We start from the raw sequence: 25,288 nt of genomic DNA, 5'->3' as shown, positions 1-25,288 counted from the left end.
TTCAAGCATGAGGATCTAGTTTTGATTTGTTTTTGCAGCTCAACTACTATAGGCATAAACACATAACATGAATTAGAAGTATTTCTAATTTGTCTTCCTGTATTTTGTGTCTGTAAAACATGTTATAAATATAAAAAAGTATAAAAAATAATTTTACTCTTATATAAATAACATTGAAATCAAAATATGTATAATGTTGAATTAAAATAACCAAAATAAAAATTGCATTATTGTTCGGGCTGAAGAAACTAGCAACATCTCCATTTAAAATCATGTTAAAGCTTAATATCTGTCGAGCCCGAATTTGACATATGTGTAGCCATTTTATTTAGCTCCGTATTATACTCATTTATTCCTTTTCTTTCTCTTTAATATGTAAGGGGGGGTCAGGTTCAACACATGCTTAAGGTGGGGGGAAGAAACGAATAGATAGTGTGGATTGTTTTGGATAGGAGACTTCTTTCCCGTGGGAACAGAAGCTGCTCCTGGTGAGAACGGAAGGTGGAGTTTGAAAACACCAGGCAATGTGGATTGAGTGTTTATTGGAGAATGTGACTTTTGAGGAATGTTTCTAACCAGTGGTGGGTTTCAAAAATTGTTCGAACCTACTCTGTGGGTGTGGCCTCCTTTGTGGGAGTGGCTTGCTGCCCATGTGATCAGATGGGAGTGGCTTGCCGCCCATGTGACCGGATATGAAGATGCCGACGACACTTGTCAGAACCACCTTAAATAACCTCACACACAGCACTGGCATGCATAAGAATAGGATGTAAACTTGTTTTTTAAAAGGCATCTTTGGTTTGCGTTAAAACAACTTCAACACACGCAATGTTCTGATTGCCCCACAAACGCAGTAGTCATCCTTACCTTTCACAGAGGCACTGAGTTTTATAAATATGAGCATGATAGTGTAGAATAATCATATCCAAGGACCAGTGGTGGGTTTCAAAAAATTTTGGAACCTCTTCTGTAGGTGTGGCCTGCTTTCCGGGTCCACTGGTGGAACCTCTTCTAACCGGTTCGGTAGATTTTGATGAACCGGTTCTACCGAATAGGTGCGAACTGGTAGGAACCCACCTCTGTTTCTAACTTATATAAATTAGATTATTATTATTCTAACAATATTATGTGGTGTGATTCCGGTTTGTGTCAGATCCAGAATTAGAACAGACTTTGCCAATTTGATGTCTACTTAGGTAAAATAAGGGTGTTTTCGAAGATGGACTTTACACATTTCTTCTTTGAATGGGTTTCATCACTTGGAAATCTGACAATATCAAGTATGCATACACAAAATCAATGATTATGGAAGCAGACCAAACCAGCATTTAAACCTTTGCAGCTTTTAATGCCTTGTAAAGCTATCTGCTTACAGAAAAAGCAGAACTTTACATATGCATGATATCCAAATAATTTATAACAGAGGAGCAACTTACTTATCAGGTGGGCAAACAGCCACGGAGCTACCAACATTGCAATCTAATTTTCACAGAAGTAACTCATTACAAACTCTATAATGCTTTTGCAGCCTTCAGCCATGATCTTAATAACTGCAGCCTTTCCCCAGCATGCTATCATTCACGTAACTTGACCAAGAGAAGCAAGGAAATGACTGGTTTCTGCTGTATATTCAATAAACAAGATTTAAAATAAGTACACATAGACATATTAATTATGAGCCATAAAATAGAATCGCAGTGCTCAGATTTGTTTTTGTTTTTAACAGTCCTAAATCAACAAACTGTATTTGGGGTTTTACACAACAACCAAGTATCTTTCTACTGTCGCAACAGATATTGCAAACTTATCACTACCTTGAGTACTTCTCTGAAGATAACTTGATTAATTCATTTCTGAGCCTTCAATTCAGCCTTGACGACTGGTGAATGCCTGGACAAAACCAGGTCATTATTGACAATATTTTCTACAAGTGGTTTGTAGTTGCATTCTTCTTGGAGCTGGGAGAGAGTGATTGGCTCAAGATCAACCAGTTGTCAACCAGTTATCAACCAGTAAAGCAACATTACAACCAGTGGTGGGGGATTCAATTTTTTTTACTACCAGTTCTGTGGGTCTGGCTTGGTGGACGTGGCAGGGGAAGGGTATTGTAAAATCTCCATTCCCCTCCCCACTCCAGGGGAAGGATACTGTAAAATTCCCATTTCCTCCCGATCATCTCGGATTCGGGAGGCAGAGAGTAGATGGGGGTGGGCCAGTCAGAGGTGGTATTTATCAGTTCTCCGAACTACTCAAAATGTCCACTACCGATTCTCCAGAACTGGTCAGAACCTGCTGAATACCACGTCTGATGAGAATTCATGGTCTTCCTGTTTCTAGCTTAACCACCTTAACCACTGCACCTGTGAATAAGATTCTGGGTTATAAAATGAATGAACAAATGAAAGAAGGAATAAATGATAAAATTAGCATTCCGGGCAAAGCTTATATAAAGTTGAACTTTGTCTACTGCCAGTATTCCTTTCCTAAGAATTTTAAATTCATTACCAAGTTGCTGCAGATCACTACTTTGGCACAATGTAATTTTATGGAGAATTACAGAGGGTTTTTTTTAAAAAAAATCGCGCGCACATACACATGGCTAAGGAAGCACTTAAATGTTAATGGAAGTGCTTTAATATGTTCTTCTAAAGCTTTTGCTAATGCATTTATGATGTGTTTTTCTCTGGAGCTTCTTTCTTTCATTAAGAAATTCAAATAAAATGGTAGAGACTAAAGTGGTTAAAAAGAATGGAAAAGTCTTGACACCAATCAGTCTAATACGTAATGCAACATGGAGATAGACTGTGATTGAGACACAAGGCAGAATCCTAAACCTTTGTAGAGTAAATGCTGTTTTTCCCAGCAAAATGAAATCCATGCTTGCACAGCATCGCTTAATCTGAAAAGCTAGAACATTAGCATGAATATTCTATCCTTTGGAGTGAACTAACCTCAAATGTGTTATTTTAACTATCTGTAAGTAATATAAGGGATACGGTGGCTCAGTGGCTAAGATGCTGGGCTTGTCGATCAGAAAGGTTGGCAGTTTGGGGTTCGAATCCTTGCGCCGCATAATGGAGCGAGCTCCCATTACTTGTCCCAGCTTCTGCCAACCTAGCAGTTCGAAAGCATGTAAATGCAAGTAGAAAAAAATAGGAACCACCTTTGGTGGGAAGGTAACAGCGTTCTAAGCACCTTCGGCATTTAGTCATACCGGCCACATACCGGTAAATGTCATGTTACCATGACATTTCAGCTGGACGGCGATCAGTGGCGGCATTTGTTACGAGTTTGAATCATGGAATGACCCGATGGTATTCACGCTGTGTGCTTCAGGATCGTGGGCAAGAAATTGTGGATGGACTCAAAGTGTGCCTACAAGCGGCACTCAGGACATGGTACTCCTACAATGAACACATGCCTACTCGTATCATCGTGTATCGCGACGGTGTTGGTGACGGTCAGTTAAAAACCTTGGTGAGCTATGAAATCCCACAATTTTTGGAATGCTTGAAAACAGTTGGGGCTGACTACCACCCCAAACTCACAGTGATCGTGGTGAAGAAGCATGTGAACAGCAGATTCTTTGCCAAAATTGAAGGAAAACTACAGAATCCACCACCTGGCACAGTTATTGACTTAGAGGTTACTAGACCAGAATGGTACGATTTCTTCATTGTCAGTCAGTCGGTGAAAAGTGGCACAGTTGCACCCACCCATTACAACGTAATCTATGACAGCAGTGCGCTAAAGCCTGACTACATGCAGAGGCTGACATATAAGCTGTGTCATATGTACTACAATTGGCCGGGAGTCATTCGGGTGCCTGCTCCATGCCAGTATGCCCATAAGACATATTTGGACAACACTGGCTCTTCAGCTTTGAAACGGAGATGAGCACCGCCCCCTAGAGTCAGGAACGACTAGCACATATATGCGAGGGGAATCTTTATCTTTTAAGTAACACCACCACGTTTTCCATTTGAAACCTTACTAAATCAAGTCTGCATAAAATCTTTGGCAAGGACTTATTTCAAAAAAGGACATTCTTGCCATCTTTTTTGTACTAGCCCCATGTCTTAATTTTTGTATAATTTTGGGTAGGACTAGATTGCAAATGCAATATTTGAATAAAGTCAAAGTCCTAAATGCATTACCTATCTAATGCATGGACTCTTTGACTGATTTAAATCAGGTTTTATTGCATCTATGTCATTAATTCTAAGATGAAATTGTCTGAACCATATACACTGCTCCATGTACAATAATTCTATTAATTTATGTAAAGTCATGAATATGTTTTGTCTTTATTAAAAACATCTTTCCAACAGCTAATCTTTGTAAAGAATGTCTCTTTTTCTTTTCTGTACTACCACACATGCTTCTTTCAAATATTTATAGCCCACCCGCTATCCAGAGGATTGCAAGGTGAATTTCAATGCTTTAAAATAAGAAAATTCCTCTACAGCTTGATAAAATAAATATAAATTAATGGAAAACCTATAGTTCTAAGAGATTGGGAAGAAGCTGAGAAAGTAATATAAACAACCAACAGATGGGAGAAGAGTTCATTAGTAGTTTATCTCCAGGCTGCCAAAAGCCCAGGAAGAAAAAAAAAATCAAAATATTCAAAGAAATTCTGCCATAATTAACTCATTAATAGGACAGGGAAACTCACACTTTCCAAAGTTCAGGATTTTACCATAAATTTTTCATTAAAAGTCTTTTTTTTTTTTTACTTCGACATGATTCTTGAACATATCCCTTGATACATGTATTGTATTTAGGTTTAGGTTTATTAGATTTATATGCCGCCCTTCTCCCAAGGACTCAGAGCGGCATACAACGTTAAAAGAAACATATAAGACAAAAGTTAAAAAAATTAAATAGAATATCCCAAACCCAATTAAAATTGACAATGACATTTTTTTAAAAAAAAAATTGAATTAAAATTAACAGTGATGAATCATTTATTTTATTTTGTTCAGGCCAGGCCGGCTTGCTGGAAAAGCCAACTTTTTAGGGCGCATCGGAAGGACCGGAGGTCAGGGATTGTGCGAAGCTCCGGGGGCAGCTCGTTCCAGAGGGAAGGGGGTCCCACAGAGAAGGCTCTTCCCCTGGGGGTCGCTAGCTGACACTATCTGGCCGACGGCACCCTGAGGAAGCCAACTCTGTAGGATCGCATTGGATGATGGGAGGCTATTGGTGGCAGTAGGTGGGCTCGCAGGTAACAATAGTACAGTAAATCCTTAGTTTAACAAAACTTGTTTTTAGCAAATTTTGGATATTTATAGTAGATAGCTTCATTTGCTCTCTACCCTCATACTCAGCAAATTAATGTTTTAATGAAAATGGTGCCATTTACACAATTATGTATTTGTGCCGAGGACATAAATTGATGCAGATGACATAAATTCCAATTAAATTTTCAGATTGTTTTTTTGCTCCAATTGTCTCTTAAATCAATATTTCAACCTAAGAGAAAAAGAAATCATAGGCATTCATATCAAATATTATATTATATAAACTTATATTATATGGCTACCCAGAGTTGCTTTTTTGTGAAATAAGAGGTCATATAAACATGATTAATACACATCTTAATATTTATTTATTTCACAGTATTTATAATCCACCTCATCCCAAAGGATAATAGGTGGTTAGTGGCAAAGTCAGAAAAAAAATAGAAGTATTACTGTAACGTGCTCTACATGGGGCTGCCCTTAAAGAGTGTTCAGAGACTTCAGTTAGTCTAGAATGCAGCCACGCGAGCGATTGTGGGTGCACCCAGGTACACCCACATCACACCTATCCTCTGCGAGCTGCACTGGCTACCCATTAGTCTCCGGACCTGCTTCAAGGTGCTGGTCGTTACCTATAAAGCCCTACATGGAATCGGACCTGGGTACCTGAGAGACCGCCTCCTGCCGATTACCTCCCATAGATTAGATCTCACAGGTTAGGTCTCCTCCGGATTCCATCTGCCAGCCAATGTCGGCTGGTGACTCCCCGGAGGAGAGCCTTCTCTGTTGCAGCTCCAGCCCTCTGGAATGACCTCCCCATGGAGATCCGGACCCTTACTACCCTCCCCGCCTTCTGCAAAGCCACCAAGTCCTGGCTGCTCCAGCAGGCCGGGGGGCTTGTGAAACATCCAGCCCCACGGAAACTGTGAATGTTGCAGTTTTTTAAAGTGTTGTCTTTGTCTATTTATCCCCCTTCCCTTGTCTATTGTGAGGCGCCCGGAGTCCTTTGGGAGTGGGCGGCATACAAGACAAATAAACTAAACTAACTTAACTAAACTATTATGAACAGCAACGACAACAACAAACACCATACTGCCAAAAAAAAAACACCAAAATCCACCAGCTGTTAGGCAAGTATGTACTGAGAACTGTTCCTATGATTATTTTGAACTTTTAAAGGCCTTAAATAGTATTCATAAAACATTGAGTGTGTGATGAGTTGCAAATCAATTTAATAAATAATAATAATAAATAACATTTAAACTCAGGTTCAGCTCTAGATTTCTCCATTGCTATCCTAGGCATTGTTGCTGCTGCTTCACCTTCCACAGTTCCTCAGTAAATCAAGATACATTGTGGGATAAATGTAGAATTGTTGCTCAGGGACAACATAATCAAGGACCTAGGTCACTTCCTGTTGCCAGAATCTAAAATGGATTGTCAAAGTCACTGAGAAAATGTCCACGTGCCCTCTGGAAATCCTACAGTTCAGAAGTTTAGGAACTATCCTAAAGGGTCCAACCTTGCGGAGATTTCAAAGGGCAGTTAAGCTTATTTGGACTGGGAAGTGATATGGCCATGGCAACAAACTAGATGTAATGCTCTTTATTTTGAATTGAATTGAATTTATTATATTTCTATGCCACCCTTTTCCCCCAAGGGGACTCAGGGCGGCTCACAACCCAAGTCAAGGGGGGGGGGTACAAATAATGAAAAAAAAAACATGAACAAAACAATACCACAATTTAAAAACACACAACAACCATACCATTCGAGGGGGGACAAAAGGTCATTAGCCCCAGGCCTGTCGGAACAGCCAGGTTTTAAGGGCTTTGCGGAAGGCCTGGAGGGTGGTGAGGGTTTGAATCTCCACGGGGAGTTCATTCCAGAGGGCCGGAGCAGCCACAGAGAAGGCCCTCCTCCGGATGGTCGCCAGTCAGCATTGGCCAGTGGATGGAATTCGGAGGAGGCCTAATCTGTGGGATCTAATTGGTCTATTGGAGGTAATTGGCAGCAGGCGGTCTCTCAAGTACCCAGGTCCAATACCATGAAGACCATTTTCAAATGATCACACAAATGCTCTTAGGCTGACAAGAGTCCTTCAATCCTTCCTTCTTTTCTTTCTTGTAAAATTTATAGGCCATCTTTCCACAGGGTAACATTAATGTATAGCCACTTGCAGATGTTGGATCAGAGATATCTTGGGAAAAGCCATCGTTGCTTTGAATTCTGGTCTTCCAACTTCAAAGGCGGGCAAGTTGAAGCCATCAAATACCAAAAGGTGTGAGGTTTTAAACCCCAGTCCAGTGACCAAATTAAGGAACGTAAACAAGGATCCAGCTGGCTAGAGGTATGTCCAGTATATCAGATGTGTTGTGACTCAGCAGCAGTCTTCTGTGAGTCTTTTCGGGATGCAAGATTAACTATGCAGCTGGGGCTCGTTAGGGGCATCTTCTGGGGATAAAAGGACGGATGGTGCCACGCCCTGGTTGCAGGAGTCAACGTTCATTCGTTTGTTCAACATTCATTGATCATCGGTCGTGGTTTATTTGAGAGCACTTGGAGAAGTGATTGGCTTTCTGTAACCCTGATTCAAGGAGACACTTGGAGAAGTGCATTGCTTTGTAAGAGTTTTTGTTTTGTATTCTGTTATCTGGTCAGAGACTTTATTTATGTTATTTTTGGGCTCACAGCCAGTCTGAGCCAAGAACTGATAAAGAGAGTTCCTTTTAAGTTTGTTTGCCTGTTGTCTGTTAACAAGCGGAGAAGTGGGGACAGAACACAAATGTATACCCATCATGTCCCTAAAGCTGAATTTAACCCACAGGCCACATATACGTTGCTACTGCAGGAATGGTACCTCTCACAAACAAGCTGTCCTATGAGATGAACATCATCTTCCCACTCTAGTCTTTTTGGTTGTTACAGGTACCAAAACCCAATCAAGCAGATTTCTGAAAAGACAATGCTACCTCTTTTTTTCAGACAATTGTTGATAGTACATGCCAGATCTATTTGCCTCTCCACAAGCAGACAATGGATGAGAATGATTCTATTAATGAATGAACTCATTTACCAGAAACAAGTTCAAGGTCACTAACAATCTAGCCACCAAAACTCAGGATTTGGATTCTCATACTGGAAGTGAAGTTTAATGCTATTCCTGCTATTCTCTTTTGGGATATGTGGGGGATGTTTGCTTTTCTCATCAGCTGGCAAACCACTGCTGAGGAATGCAGCTGTCAGCAGAATGATCCTTAATGATTAATAAATGTGAGACATGAGATTTGGCATGTAGGCACATTGCATCGCTTGCAATAACAAACCATGAGCTATCCATTAACCTTCTCAACCATAGTTTGGACTCTGTCTAGCTAATCCAATCAGTACAAAGGGTACTTTGCTCAATGAATGCCACAATAGCTGTATATGACAATAAAAAGGGAGCTCTCACGAGCTGTTCGGAGTGCCTTCCCATTAAGCTTTTTCCTGCCTGTGAGTTTTTTCTTCATCACAACAACATCGATAAACAGTGTTTTGTAAAGAATGAGAAAATTAAAGGGATGAGAGAGGAAATAAAATGTATATAATTCTGTTTTATGCCAACAGAATTTACTATACCTCCTAATAGCATTCTGCTTTTGTAAATCAAAAGCATCCATCACACCCATACAACACTTCAAAACTTCATAAAGTGCTTTTCACTCTTTAAATGTCAATGGAGATTCTCTATGAAATCATTGTACTTTCACTCTAGTTTCATTCACTTATTTCTTTTTCCCGTGTCCTTTTTCTCCCAGGATTCATACGTTGTATTATCCAGTTAATGTCTGTCCCACATTCAGAAACTTTTATCACTAAATGTCTAAATTGCTTATCATAAGCAATGCCATCTTACTTAGATTTGTTTCTTTGTTATGTGTACTCAATAAATAAACTTATGTTTAAACCTTGTATTTGAAACATTCCCCTACATTCCTGGTTCTTTTGTTATCACTATGTAGTTATCTGCAACCTATACATTCCTAGTTTCATATCCACAATAAACTAGATTCATATGTTTTGACATACATTTTATCACTTTCATTCACATAGAACCTAAATCATCCTTCCATTCAGTTATTTACCAATTTCAACCCATAAGGTCGGTCTGTTTTAATTCAAATCTGTTATATATTTCCATTTCATCTTTGTATAATATCTATTGTACTGTATTTTATTTTATTTTTTCATTCTTTTTGTTGATTCATGCTGTTTTATATACTCCAGTTGCATTTCAAATCATCATCTTCCATATGTTATGGTCATCAACAATTGACCTATAATATTGATTTTTTTTTCTATCCTTAACAGCTTTGGTCAATCAAAGCTGTGACTAGTTTTTTAGTTCTTCCTCCCCTTCTTCAGCAATTCAAAAACAAAGTTTATTCAAAAAAAATAGTAATAAATTATATACAGGAACCCAGGGTGTTGTTGTTTTTTTAAGTTTAAATATTGAAAGAACAAAAATTAAAGTAACACTCTGGCCTAACCAACATAATACTGGTCAACTACAAAGAGAGAGAGAGCTAATAACTCTGCAAACAAGATTTCATTTTTTCATTTCATTTTTGCTTTATTTGTATGCCGCCCTTCTCCCTGGGGGGACTCAGGGCGGGGACTCAAGAGTGCCATTGTATTATGATAAATTATAAAATAACATAATATCTACAAAATAGTGAACATAACCTGAAATAGAGATTCAGGTTAAGGCTTAAGAACTCCATTCTATAATTGAGAAAATTTTCCAATCTTAGACTTGCACAACACAGAAAAATGATAAGTTATTTAACACTGGTTCCTGACAAGACTTTTACCTCCCCTCCCCACTAAAGTAGTAATATTCTAGAACAAATGTTCCTCTGCTTCTTTCATCTGGGCTTCCTCTAACTTTCTCGGAAGACTCCACTTTAATAACAGGCTACTAAGGAACCAGTCTCTCTCTTCTCCAGTCTCTCTGTCAAGGCTTCCACCGAGCTATGCTATGATTTGTTCTTACAAAAGTGGTTTCTATTTCTAACACAGGGAGCGATTAAGGGAAATTTGATTTTGTGCATGAAAAAGAACCTTCTCTCACTCAAGGATAAGGCTGATTATCCAGCATGAAGCTGGCGAGCTGTGAATATAATGGTTTGGAGTCTATACATTCACAACAATTTGGAATGGGCTTAAATTCTTATCCTCCCCCAAAGCTCACCTGCTGTTCCCCAGGAAGATTCAAAGCAATAGCAATAGCAATAGCAGTTAGACTTATATACCGCTTCATAGGGCTTTCAGCCCTCTCTAAGCGGTTTACAGAGTCAGCATATTGCCCCCAACAATCTGGGTCCTCATTTTACCCACCTCGGAAGGATGGAAGGCTGAGTCAACCCTGAGCCGGTGAGATTTGAACCGCTGAACTGCTGATCTAGCTGTAGCCTGCAGTGCTGCATTTAACCACTGCGCCACCTCGGCTCTAAGAACAAAGAACAAAAGCATCCAGAATACTCCTCCATATCTATTTAATCTCAAGGAGTGATATTATTAACCTTGTTATAAGTAAGAAAAACCCACCCACAGGCCATTGGCTGATCCAATAGGATTCTGTAAACTTTCAGTACCAAAGCTTCCATGTGATCTGGAGGATCAACACAATTGTTTTTCCTGATTTTTTTTCTCAGAACAAGATGATTTGTAAGAGTCACCATGGCAGTTTCAGAGTGAAACTTTAGATGGAAATCCTGAAATGGTTCCAAATAATTCCAATCCACTAAGAGATAATGAAGTACCTCATCACACACCTTGCCCAAGGAATATGTGTGATATAGCTGTTGTTCTAAGTACCTCCAGAGATGTCCTTTGGGGAAGACCCACCACTATATCGTTCCAGGCTCATTAGAGCTCCACAGTGTTTTTTTTGGGGGGGTGGCGGGGTGGGAAATAGCTGCTAAAATCATAGTTCATACACGTAGTAAGAGAAACAATGAACAATACATATCAATGAGTTAATCTTCCTTTCTTGTATTTATGTACACTGTGCTAATCATTATTCTCACACGGTGCCTTTTACCTCTGCAATATGCAGAGAGGGGAAATGGAAATAGTTGGCTGAATTCAATTTTGTGAAATTCCATTAAAATGCTAAATGCAGTTAAGGTTAGCTCACTGATGATTCTGATGCTGGTATTAAATAATTCAATCCATACAAGTCAATATGTCTGCCATATTTCATATTCCTGCTTCCTGACCTTGTGGGAGGGATGAAATCTGGTAAAAAGGGACAAGAGATAATTCTGAGGGTCGGGGGAATTATTCTACGCGATCACGGTCAGGGATACCAAGGAAAAAAGCATGGGAAAGCAAACAGTGTAGAAAATTCATCAGCCTCTTACTTAATTGTAAATCTTTCTGACTTTAATAAACAGACAAATCTAGAACACCTTTCAATCCATTTGATTAGTCTATCTGTGAGGGGTTTTTCAAAATTTTATTCACATCACGTGACGACAATGTGTCATTGTGAGTTTGACACCCCTGCATTAGACTAAAGCTGTCTTGATGTCACAGAAGCATTTTGCACCACTTTGAACCTTTGATAAATCCAGTAGCCAGAAAAGCAGTGGTGGGTTTCAAAAATTGTTCGAACCTACTCTGTGGGTATGGCCGCCTTTGTGGGAGTGGCTTGCCACCCATGTGACCAGATGTGACTGGATATGAAGATGTTGACGACACTTGTCAGAACCACCTTAAATTACCTCCCACACAGCACTGCCATGCATAAGAATATGATGTAAACTTGTTTTTTAAAAGGCATCTTTGGTTTGCGTTAAAACAACTTCAACACATGCAATGTTCTGATTGCACCACAAACGCAGTAGTCATCCTTACCTTTCACAGAGGCACTGAGTTTTGTAAATATGAGCATGATAGTGTAGAATAATCATATCCAAGGACCAGTGGTGGGTTTCAAAAAACTTTGGAGCCTCTTCTGTAGGTGTGGCCTGCTTTCCGGGTCCATTGGTGGAACCTCTTATAACCGGTTCGGTAGATTTGACGAAACGGTTCTACCGAATAGGTGCGAACTGGTAGGAACCCACCTCTGCAGAAGAGGCTTCTACACTTTCTTCTAGATTTACGTTTGTAGGTAGAACATATTTTTAAACACATATTGTATCTGACACCATTTAAAGAAAAGGAATACTGAGCTGTGGTTGTGCAGTGGTTAGAATGCAGTACTGCAAGCTAATTCTGCCGATCGTTGGCTGTAGTTTGGCAGTTCAATTCTCCCTGGCTCAAGGTTGACTCAGCTTCCGTCCTTCCGCGGTGGGTAAAATGGGAAGTCAAATTGTGGGGGCAATATGCTGACTCTGTAAATCATGTAGAACACTGTGAAGTGGTATTGAAGTCAAAGTGCTATTGTTATTGCTATACTCTCCTGCACGTAAGAGATTGGTCTCTTCTAAGATGGTACTTCCATCAATATAGAACTTTACATTTAAAATAATTAATAGTTTTAACATTGTTTTGAAATCTAATGTCATATCCTTAATGTGCAATTTCCTTTTATTGACCAAAAGAACCAGTCAATTAACAACAGAATCACAAGTAAGCCTGCGAAGATCAATATGAATTACTACCACAGCCACTATGAATACTTTACTGAGATATTTACAATAGAGTAGATGACAGAATTGCATTAAAAGTACAGTTCAGCTAATGTGATTTTTGGAATATGTAATCTAGACTTGTTTCTTAACAAAATAATAGAAATCGATCCATAGAAATAACAGAGTTATACCTTTGTCTAATTATACAGTATATATTTATTCTCCCCCCCACCTTTTAAAAACTTCACTGGTTTGTTTTATCTCGTAATGTCAATAATACAAAATGTGAAGAAATCAAGCCATTATTGATTTACAACCCAGATAATTATATGAATTCTGTCAATCATTTTCAAGCAAATCTTTTTTTTCCTTATGTGTTTGCCAGAACTATATGATGGAATTCTGCTGATGACATTTGAGAGATAGTGACTTGGATTTCAAAGGAAATGTTTCAGGTTCATTTCATTTTCCTGGAAAAGTAAAAGCAAATTTGCCTTATAAAAAGCAATTACTTCTTGGCTGACCAGTACACAATAGCAATATTAAAAAAAGAGTTCTCATTCCACTATTCAAATTCTGAACTAGCAAACTATTGTTTGATTTTACTTCAAACCAATTTTACCTTGTTTGAATTGCAAAACCATTTAATCTTCATAAAGTATGTTATTATAATAGAGATCATATTCTATTGGTACATTATACTGACTATGGGACAAACAAAAAAAACACAGCCTTTTTTTAATTGTTTCAGCTTCATAAGCAGAGAAACATTATTAAGTATGCAAGATTTATATTTACTTTGACTCTTATGAATGGTTGGGAAGTTTGCTAATCTCAGAATCCAAAATAACATTAATTTGTCATAATTAGCTAGTAAATTCAGGGGATAGACACAGTAACAGTAAGGAGTTTGGGCTCCTATAGTACAAGCTTCAATAAACATCTGCTTCTCAAGTTTTGGAAAGAGCAAAATAAAAGAATGGGTCTACCTCAATTAATTGTTCACTTAACTAGAAATGCTGAAATAGGTGGGTGTTCTGACCCCCCTCTTCATACACCAAAGCATGCCGAGACAAAGATACTTCAAGGATTTATTAACACACAGACTAGACTTTGGCAGCGATCCAGCACAGACAAGATCTTGGCAGCAATCCAGCACAGACTAACCTTGGCAGCAATCCAGCCTGCCAAGCTAGCCACGATAGCTTCTCCAGCTCTAGTAAATACATTGATTCCTGCGACGAGCATGTGGAAATTCATTCCTTTTATAGTCTTGAGAGGAGCCTAATTACCACCAGCTGAGTTCAATTATCACCTGTAACTGCGTAACTGTTCTTTCCTCCTATTAGCGCTCCGTTGCCGGGCATCCAGGACCAACTCCCTTGTTTCCTCCCCACTGCTCCAATGCATGACATCAGGATCACACTCCCTTGTCTCCTCCCCACTGCTCCAAGGCTCAGGCGCCACCTGGTGGCCAGCCAGCCTCTCTGCACTCTGCTCGGAGTCGGAACCCTGTCCAAGGTCCTCCACATCCTCCAGAGCCGACTCATAGGGCCCCTCGCTGTCGGAGTCCGGTGGCAGCTCTAATGGCTCCTGCTGGGCCACAACAGGTGGGTGCTAAGGTTTCTCCAAATGTGATTACTAAGTGAAGACAACAGGATGACAAAGCAAATCCCCAAATATTGTCAAACTGTGTAAATCAAGTATTCAAATAACCATGAAAAGTATTACATATAAAAGGGATATAAATAATCATATTAAAATAACCATAAAAAGTGTGCGTGTGTGTATGTGTTGCATTTGTGCTGATAAATAAATAAAGGGAGACTAGTATAGATCTATTTCAAGCTATTTAGCTCTCATCAGCTAGCCATACCCTTACTGGGATTCGAACCTGTGCTGTATTGCATATCAGGCAGTTATGTTAGCCACTAAGCCACAGAATCTCTTCCTTTATCAGCTAGGCCAGGGAAATAGGTATGTATTGTGTCACAACCCCTGGTATGCCTAAATATGTGAGGAAGCATACTGCTTCCTTTCTTTGTCTATCGACTCGTCACATGTATGTGTGTGTATATATATATATATATATATATATATATATATATATATATATATATATATATATATATATATATATATATATATATGTAGGTCTCTAGTTGTTCGGGTTTTCTCCCGCGTAGAATTGGAGATGTCTTGGCGACGTTTCGACGAAGTCTCATTCGTCATCTTCAGGCAGCTTCAGACTACTTCAGGTTTGGTGTTTCCAGGAGTAGGAAACACCAAACCTGAAGTAGTCTGAAGCCGCCTGAAGATGACGAATGTGACTTCGTCGAAACGTCGCCAAGACATCTCCAATTCTACGCGGGAGAAAACCCGAACAACTAGAGACCTACATACTAACACCTGCGAAAACCTCAGAATATATATATATATATATATATATATATATATATATATATATATATATATATATATATATATATATATATATATATATATAGCCTTGAAGTTCTATTTGCTATGGGTGTATTACTTAGAACCCTGACACTTAAATACTATGCAGCCATTTATAGTTTAAGGTTCCAACAAAAAGACTTCTGTGCTATATAACAATTGTGAATTAAATTTCTTTGTTAGAATCTTCTGAAGTTAAAGATAGATGGAATGATGTTAAGTTGATTTTTTTCCTATCTCAGTTATGAAGATATGAGCTTCAAGAATCATTAATTAATGATGGGTACTCAAAGACTTTGTAAATGTGAAAATCCTCAAACTATGAAGGAATAAGATGTGGCAGGAGTCGGAGTGAGAATTTTAATTGAAAATCAATCATTTCTTCATATATTTGAATAGATTATCTGAGACTTGGCTTAAAGGCAAAAAATAAGATTATTTTTTTATTGTTTTCCTCCATTTAAAAAAAAAAAACAGGTCTTTTCTCTTACTTCTTTCAGGTAAAGAGGCTTATCTTGATCAATTTCTAAACACCCAGCTGTGGTTGCTGAATAAGTGTATGTGTTTATTTCTAATCAGCATTATATTACATATTTTCATGAAACTTAAGTCCCCAGTCTGGCTATGATAACTAACCTCAATTTCAAAATATCAGAAAACAGCAAGCACTTTCTTTTCCTCAGTGGAAATAGAAAGCATCCTCTAATTTGTGTGTGTGTGTGTGTGTGTGTGTGTGATCAGATGAACTATTCAGGAAAGTAATCCTTATAAGAAAGTAAGAAATCTATAAAGATGGAAATTTAGTATGCTATAAGTTCTTCCTTATAGGATGTCTTCAGCTACAGTCTTTCTGCTAAATAATAACATGAGGATACCAATCAAGAGAAATATCAAATATAGGTGTGTATAATTTACACAAAACCAAAAGCAATAACTACACATTGTATCACAGATTGCACATATTTATATATAAAAACCATGGGGCTCTATTTCAGAAATGGAAATTTCCCTGGTTTCATCTAATAAATCATCAAATTAGTCAAGAGGAGTTCATTTTTTTTTAAAAAAATGTAAAAACGACTATATGAAATATTAGAAAAACACAATTACTTGCTACATAGAGCCGAGGTGGCGCAGTGGTTAAATGCAGCACTGCAGGCTACTGCTAGATCAGCAGTTCAGCGGTTCAAATCTCACTGGCTCAGGGTTGACTCAGCCTTCCATCCTTCCGAGGTGGGTAAAATGAGGACCCGGATTGTTGGGGGCAATATGCTGACTCTCTGTAAACCGCTTAGAGAGGGCTGAAAGCCCTATGAAGCGGTATATAAGTCTACTGCTATATACATTATCATTTACGTATGATTGATGTGGCCAGGTTTTTGACACAGGACTGTTGAGAAGATGAATAGTGTCTATCTCATGAGTTAGATACTTCATTATCCAGATTGGCAGGAATGACAGTCAAACTAAAATTTCCTTATACAAATAGTCATAGTAACACCATCTGTCTTACTTGGGGGAGGCAGAGAGAGACAATGATCGGTGAGATAACAGTAGAGCTTAAAAACTGGACAGATGCAGCCACCTTGTATCAAGTTAATCCATCTAGGTCAATGTTCCCCTCCAGCCTGGTCAGGAAATCTGGAGTGAACCAGATGTTTTGTACTTCAATTCTTGTAGTCTTTTGACCTGGTCATGTTGGCTGTGACTCTAACACATTTGGACAGTAAAAGAAAAATTCTCCCTGGTCAAATTTGTAGCCCTTCCAAAGTTAGTTGTCTTTCTGAGTCCTGTAACATCGTTTTGAAAAGCTTAAATCGTGTCTTTGAAAGCTGGAACTTTTTCTGAACATTGGCAACAAAATGCTGCAACTTTGAACGATGTTTGTTCTTTCCAGAACCGTCTGTCATTTGACTACTGATGAATGTAACAAGCTGAAAATATTCATGACAGAGTGATCGGTAACTAGCAAAGAAGAGCATGAAAGTTCTAAGAATCATTCATACTTATAGCTGTCATGCAGGTCTGTTTTGTTTTCATAGTAGCTTGTCACCAAATCTCCCCAGTGTGTGATTCACAAACATCATTCTTTGGGTTTTCTTCCCCATATCTTTGCCGAACCACTAATAAGATTACGTTGCTGATCAATCTTCTTTCATACTTTCTGCTATGAGAATGGTATAGAAATGTTTTTAAGTTAAAATATCTTGCACCAACTTTATTATTTGTTTGTTTGTTTGTTTGTTTGTTTGTTTGTTTATTAGACTTATATACCGCTTCATAGGGCTTTCAGCCCTCTCTAAGCGGTTTACATTTTTTTTTAGCAAATTGAGTCAGCAACTTGCCCCCACAGCCTGGGTCCTCATTTCACCCACCTCGGAAAGATGGAAGGCTGAGTCAACCTTGAGCCGGTGGGATTTGAACCGCTGAACTGCAGATAACAGTCAGCTGAAGTGGCCTGCAGTACTACACCCTAACCACTGCGCCACCTCGGTTCTATTTTAAAGGGATCACCTGTAACTAAATTTAAAAGAACCCTCCCCCATTATGACAAAACAACATGCCTATTCTACATATTAAGCTTTTAAACACAAATTCTTCCCTAAAACTGTCTGATATCCTGGAATTTGGAGAACTTGTTTAAACATATATGTACTTTTATATTACTTTTATATAAGCGTCATCATTCCAGTAGAATAGAAATGAGAAACACTTTCTCTGTTTCATTCCCCCACCCCCAATAAACTTCTATTTAAACCATGAGGAAAAATTAATTTATGTTATTTTTAGAACTGGATCATTTTTCAATTTGTAGGTGGAAAGGAGAAGCATGAATTTTTTGGTTGGATTTTGCTTCTATGTTCCTTCCAAAGTGACGATCCAGCATAGATGTTGCGAGTGTATAATATCATAATATTAATTTTCTTTAAAATGATTACAAAAAAGCACTGTCTAATACTTAGCATTAGGTCAGCAGTTACGTTTTTTTTTCCCACTGACATCATCAGAAACAGAAATTCAATTTTACACTCAATAAGGATGTTTTCTTAGAAGTCTGCGGCCCAATATTTGCTGAATTTTATTCTAAAATATACTTACAGCTTTACATGAGATAATTAGCAAGGCAACATATTGCTTATGGATAAATTCTAAATTATATTGGGTAAATGTAGACTAATTATTTAGTTCTGCAATTAGAAGTAAGATTCTGAAGGACCAAATGAAACTGAACAGGAGTTACTAGAATGAGGCATATAGCCACTTGGCAGTTTTGATTATATTTTCCAGAATGCGGGGGATTAAATAGTACTGGAGTGGAATTGAGTTGACTGATAGGTGTATCATCAGGTTATGAGATGCTGTGTCAAGGACTTTCAATTTACAGTGCTTTAGGTGAGTGAAGTATTGATTTCCTTGATAGCACACGATATTCAGTTCTGTCTAAAATGCAAACATACCATTTCTGTCTTTAATAAGCCACCATTTTGAAGGCACATTTAAAGAGATATTTAGAATGAATAGTTTTCAGTCATCAAATATTAACAAGACTCTGTTACCTAGAACTTGGAAAAGAACAAGGTATTAAAATACACTACGTAACAGCAAAGCAGAAAATTCACACATCGCTAAAGAGTTGCACCCATTCCTCATACAAGCAACATTTACTTATTTATTTCTCACTTTTATTACTTTTACAAATAACTCAAGGTGGCAAACATATCCAACACACCTTTCTCTTCCCATTTTCCCTACCACCATTCAGTGGGGTGAGTTGCCTAAGAGAGAGTGACTGGCCCAAGGCCACCCAGCTGGTTTTCATGTCCATGGCAGGATTTGTACTTATGGTTTCCTGCTTTCAGAGGTGGGTTCCTACTAGTTCGCACCTATTCGGTAGAACCGGTTCATCAAATCTACCGAACCGGTTAGAAGAGGTTCCACCAATGGACCCGGAAAGCAGGCCACACCTACAGAAGAGGTTCCAAAATTTTTTGAAACCCACCACTGGTCCTTGGATATGATTATTCTACACTATCATGCTCCTATTTATAAAACTCAGTGCCTCTGTGGAAGGTAAGGATGACTACTGCGTTTGTGGTGCAATCAGAACATTGCGTGTGTTGAAGTTGTTTTAACGCAAACCAAAGCTGCCTTTTAAAAAACAAGTTTACATCCTATTCTTATGCATGCCAGTGCTGCGTGTGAGGTAATTTAAGGTGGTTCTGACAAGTGTCGTCGGCATCTTCATATCCGGTCACATGGGCAGCAAGCCACTCCCATCCGGTCACATGGGCAGCAAGCCACTCCCACAAAGGAGGCCACACCCACAGAGTAGGTTTGAACAATTTTTGAAACCCACCACTGCCTGCTTTCTAGTCCGGTATCTTTACAACTAGACCAAACTGGCTGTATTTTGCTTAAGAGCATGCAAAGAAGAAGATAAACATATAGGGACATAAAAATATTTCATGAGAAATCAAGTGTCAGAAAGCTTAAAGAGGTCAAAATTAGAGTTGATGGGTGGTGGAAAGATCAAAAGAATAAAATGATGAAGTTTGCCTTTGTTTCACTGACCACAATAGCCCTTGACTGTGTACTTCATGTCAGAACATTGACTGATTGATTGATTGTGTCAGTTGTTGACTTCACTAGAATGGTCAGCCTCCAAAGTACTCCTTCCAATGATGTATCCATTTCTACTGTAGTTGTGTCCATTCACCTTGTGACTGATATTCCTCTTCTCTTTCCTTCCATTTTTCCAGTATTGTGAACATTTCAAGGAGCTGAGCCTTCATTTTTTTTTTTTTTTGAAAAAAGGTACATTATAGAAAGAAGGAAATTATGATGTAACCTTAGACAGGTAAAGGTAAAGATTCCCCTCGCACATATGTGCTAGTCATTCCCGACTCTAGGGGGCGGTGCTCATCTCCATTTCAAAGCCAAAGAGCCAGCGCTGTCCGAAGACGTCTCCGTGGTCATGTGGCTGGCATGACTCAACACCGAAGGCACACGGAACGCTGTTACCTTCCCACCAAAATGGTCCCTATTTTTCTACATGCATTTTTACATGCTTTCAAACTGCTAGATGGGCAGAAGCTGGGGCAAGTCATGAGATACAGCACTAGGGATTTGAACTGCCAACGTTTCTGATCGACAAGCTCAGAGTCTTAGCCACTGAGCCACCACATCAGCCTAACCATAGACAGAGAGAGGATAAAGTATAAATACACTGTAACATCTGTTAAGATTAAAAGTAACTTTTTTCTACTTCTCTCTCTCTGTTTACTTTTTCACTTCCTTATTTTTCTTACTTTGAACTTCAGATTTGTACTCTTATTATTATGTTTAGTACCTCTAATAAAAGTTATAAAAATAAATAAAGTGTACCCAAATTTGAGAGTCTTTTCAAATTAATACCACAAAACAGCTGAGGCTGTAATGGTTCTTAAAGTAGTTTTTTCCCCCACTGTTTGAGCAGAAGACATTAGATGCTCATTATTATTATTTTCTTTATTTTAAAAGTACAAAGTAAAATATCTCATGAGACAAAGTATCCACAGGGAGAAAACATTTTCAGAAAAGAGACGGAATGGTTCAACTGATGGAGGAGAATAACAGAATCAGATATTTTAAAAGGAAAAAAAAAGACATTGGAAACTGTAAAAAAAATTCTCCCAGCCACTTCTCACTCCAAATTCTTATTGAAAAGGATATTGATGAGCCACAAAGAGGAATGATGAGAATGATAGTATATATAAAGGAAGAAAAGGGAACATCTTAGACATGCAATATACTTTAGTGTTGTAGCTCAGCAGGTGCCGTTGGAGCTGCCACCAGACTCCGACAGCGAGGGGCCCTATGAGTCAGCTCTGGAGGATGTGGAGGACCCTGGACAGGGTTCCAACTCTGAGCAGGGCGTAGAGAGGCTGGTTGGCCACCAGGAGGCGCCTGAGCCTTGGACCAGTGGGGAGGAGACAAGGGAGTGTGATCCTGACATCATGCATTGGAGCAGTGGGGAAGAGACAAGGAAGTTGGTCCTGGGTGCCTGGCAACGGAGAGCTAATAGGCGTAAGGAACAGTTACGCAGTTACAGGAGGTAATTGCACTCAGCTGGTGGTCATTAGGCTCCTCTCCAAACTATAAAAAGACTGCTTGTGCACATGCCCCTCTTGCAGAAGTCAACACAGGAACGAATGTCGGAGAACATTATTGTGAGCTTGGCAGGCTTGATTGCTACCAAGCCTTATCTGTGCTGGATTGCTGCCCAAGTTTGTCTGTGCCGGTTTGCTGCCAAGGACCTGTCTGTCTGTTAATTAAATGCAGTAACGTATCTTTGTTTCGGAGTGTGTGTTGGTGTAGGATAAGGGGGGTCAGAACAGATTATTATGTACCTATTATGAACTCTTAACATTATGCCTAAATCTTATGGCCGTAAATCTATTCTCTTTCGAAGTCCCCCCTGTGCCTTTCCTGTTGAACCTGTCGGCAAGATATTAATAGACAATTCAGACTAGCTTTAGTGTGCAATACGAACACCTTTATGCTATAAAATGGTCTCTAAGGGCCACTCATTTTCAAAGTAATTGGACAGCCATCAGATGATAATTTACAACCAATGGATGTTCAAGGTTATTTCCAAACTATTTTGTCAAAGGAAATCTGATTTACAATGGTGGATTTTGGGCCATCATTTAGTATGGTTATGCAAATCCGCATAATTTATTGGATTTGTGATTGGAAGTAGGCATGATTAGATTAAATAGTGGAAATCCAAGAATAAGACAGGGAACGATTTGATAATTTGAGAGTAAACCAATTTAATTTAAGCCATTTCAAAGTTCAATTGAAAAAGATTTGTTCATTCCCTACAAAAGGAACTGGATCGACTCCAGTTTTTGGAAGACTGTGAAATTAATCCCTCTCGGGAAGGATCTCCTTAACAGACAGCAATTTTCAGCTTTTCTGAATCAAATTGAAAACAGTTCATATATAATTATTTTTGAAAAAAAATGTATTGTTGACTTTCTGCAACCTCAGAATTTGCTCTGACTTCATCTATGGCTAAGTTTCATGAAGAAAAATTAATCAATTAATGGCATTTATAATCATAAGTGCAATAATGCCTTTCAGATTTCAACTTCAACCTTAACCATCGTGATGGTCTTATATTTTGCTGAGACTACATTTGTTATAATTCCAGTGAGTGAATTCCCTTCTTTACTTCTTCTACTCATGTCAGAAAATCAATTATTTTATTTTCATGAGTTGGTCTTTTTTTCACAGGGGTCCAGAGTTGGCATCAGCAAGTTCTGACCAGTTCTGGAGAACCGATAGCAGAAATTTTGAGTAGTTCAGAGAACTGGTAAATACGACCTCTGGCTGGCCCCGCCCCCATCTATTTTCTGCCTCCCGAGTCCCAGCTGACCAGGAGGAAATGGAAATTTTGCAGTAACCTTCCCCTGGAGATGGGAGGGAATGGAGATTTTACAATATCCTTTCCCTGCCACGCTCAACAAACCATGCCATGCCCACCAAGCCATGCCCACAGAACTGGTAGTAAAAAAATCTGAATCTCACCACTGCAGGGGGGGGGGTCGCAACCTCAGTTTGTATATCGGTACTAGTCTGTGGCCCATTGGAAACTGGGCTGTGCAAATAACAGATGAACACACTCAGATCCATTATACATATGCTGGATTAGGTTATGTGAGCACAATCATTCCCTCCCCCCATGCCATCACCACCACTGCTGCCAGTCCTTGGAGCCAAAAATGTTGGAGGCTGATGTTTTATGACACCTGGTTTCCATTTTCATGACTTTTTGGATACTTCCTTACAATTAATATCTCCCTGCTTAATCTGCCATCTAATGAAGTACTAAAACAAAACAATTTCTTTTTTTACAATTTTTCCTTTCACTTGTGGTAGAAAGGGAAAATTGAAGAACTTTTGCCAATTTCACTTTAGAGTGAAGTTTGACCCGGGGGCGGGGGGAAAAGGTTCATGGAAGGCAACAACCAATGACTTGAGTGGAGAGGGGCATTTGTGTTGTTGCAGCAGATAGAGGGTTTTGCTCAATCTACTTACGAAAGAAACAGGACTCGAGACCACGAAGGTGCAAGAGAGACAGGCTTATTGATGCATCGAGTTCAGCGTGTTCACACACCAAAATCTGAACTGTCCGGGCTACGCCCAGGACACTGATTTTATACCTTTAATCAAACTTCGTCAATTAGAAGGCGTTTTAAGAGGCGCATTCATACGAAACGTCAAAGCCCCTGCTTAGAAAAGGGAAGTACATTTTGGAAAAATACAAAAGCAGAAATGCATACAAAAAGTCTTAAAAACAGGAAAGCAAAAATACTGATTTAATACCTGCAGCTTTCTGTAACTTCTCTGTTCTTAATATCTTACACCCATGGTGATTTCCTGTGCCCATCCTTGTACAGTAGCTTGCCACATGTTCCAGTAATATTTGTAATACTTATGAGGAAGTTAGAAGCAAAGTGCATCAAAGTTAAATGTCAAGCTAATATGAAGTTATAGTTTGCAGCATATTATAGGCTCCTGGCCTGGCAGGGCCTGGGTGGGTTTACCTGTGTAGCCCCCTCCTGCCTCAGTCTCAATGGATACAATGGATAGTATTGTATCCGAGATAAAGGTATTTGCCCACAATGAAACAAAGAGCAACAAGGAACCAGATGTTGCTGTTTATACCAGTTCAAGTAGGAAAACACTACTATTAATGCGAATACAGGCTGAGATTGTCTTCACAATGACTTACGGATGACATTATATATTCCTGCCATTGAAAAATAGTCCACCTAAATCTTTTGGACTCTGAAAGGTGGTAGTCTGGCTAAATTTATGATGGCTTCCTTCTTTTCTGTCAGAGGTGGGGAATAGTGGCCGCTTTATGACTTGTGGATTTCTGGGAGTTGAAGTCCACAAGTCATAAAAAGGCCATCATTCCCCACCCCTGTTTTATGTACTTATAGGTCTATATTTCTGGAATCTTAGAATTCTGGAATCTCCCTACAGCAAGGGCATCAAACAGGCGGTCCAGAGTTGTCCCACAGGGCTGACCTGAAGATGGCGAGTGATCGGACCATGCTGCCCCAGCACTGGCCTACTCTGGCCCCGCCCACCCATTTAGCTGTGACAACCAGGCCACACCCACCCAGTCCCCCAAGGGCAAATACAATCCTGATATAGCTTGTGATGGGATCAAGTTTGACACCCCTGCCATACAGCGTTATTGAGAATGAGGGGACACAGTCTCTAAATATTTCTATTTACGACTGCAGGATTTTCTTTCTTTCTTTCTATGTATGTGTCTGTGTGTCTTTCTTTTTCTTTCTATCTTTTTATCTATCTATCTATCTATCTGTCTAATGTGTGTGTGTGTGTGTGTGTGTGTGTGTGTGTGTATCTGAATGAAGTAAATATATATGTGTGTCTTTTTCTTTCTTTCTTTCTTTCTTTCTTTCTTTCTTTCTTTCTTTCTTTCTTTCTTTCTTTCTTTTTGCATTTTGGGGACTGTTGCAGAAAGAATACAAATTTGCCCTGGCAAGTGATTATGGGAAACAGAGAAGTTATGTTATGTAGACCAATTCTTAGCACAACCAAGTAAGGCATTCTGGCACATATTGAAATCACTTTTCTCTTTTTGTCTCTGGAGAGATCATCACTACCATATTTAGGAGATTTGCACTTCTCTACAGCTGCCTGCTGTATAATGTAATGAATTTTCCCCCCTTGGTTTGTTAAATAATATTTGTGGGATGCACAGGAAAACTTGCTGACAGTACAATCGTCTTTTCTATACAGCCTTTTAGCAACACTGCACTCTTCCAAATGTCACTGTAGACAGTTGTCTACTGTGAAAATACAAATGATTGTCTTCTCTGATAATTGTTCAGAGAGCACCGCAATGAAATATAAGCATGGATTTAAACATGT

General features: G+C 39.0%; 1 protein-coding gene across 1 annotated transcript; it reads left to right on the top strand.

Annotated features, from left to right (window-relative positions):
• The first annotated feature begins 3,231 nt into the window (after window positions 1–3,231).
• Window positions 3,232–24,416, top strand: LOC116508892 (piwi-like protein 1). The gene is made up of 2 exons (XM_032217693.1): window positions 3,232–3,871; window positions 24,325–24,416. The coding sequence occupies exons 1-2, from the start codon at window positions 3,232–3,234 to the stop codon at window positions 24,414–24,416; spliced, it is 732 nt and encodes a 243-aa protein (XP_032073584.1).
• Window positions 24,417–25,288: the final 872 nt, after the last annotated feature.

Source organism: Thamnophis elegans, chromosome 5, assembly GCF_009769535.1.
Source record: "Thamnophis elegans isolate rThaEle1 chromosome 5, rThaEle1.pri, whole genome shotgun sequence".
Classification (NCBI taxonomy): Eukaryota; Metazoa; Chordata; class Lepidosauria; order Squamata; family Colubridae; genus Thamnophis; species Thamnophis elegans.
This window is presented reverse-complemented; position numbering and strand designations above follow the sequence as displayed.

What these genes read in the sequence shown, in the direction of transcription:
- LOC116508892 (XM_032217693.1), top strand. Translation starts at nt 3,232, where the DNA reads ATGTCATGTTACCATGACATTTCAGCTGGACGGCGATCAGTGGCGGCA. An exon ending in GACATATTTGGACAACACTG is followed by an intron (nt 3,872 to 24,324) that starts GCTCTTCAGCTT and finishes ATGTACTTATAG; the next exon opens with GTCTATATTTCTGGAATCTT.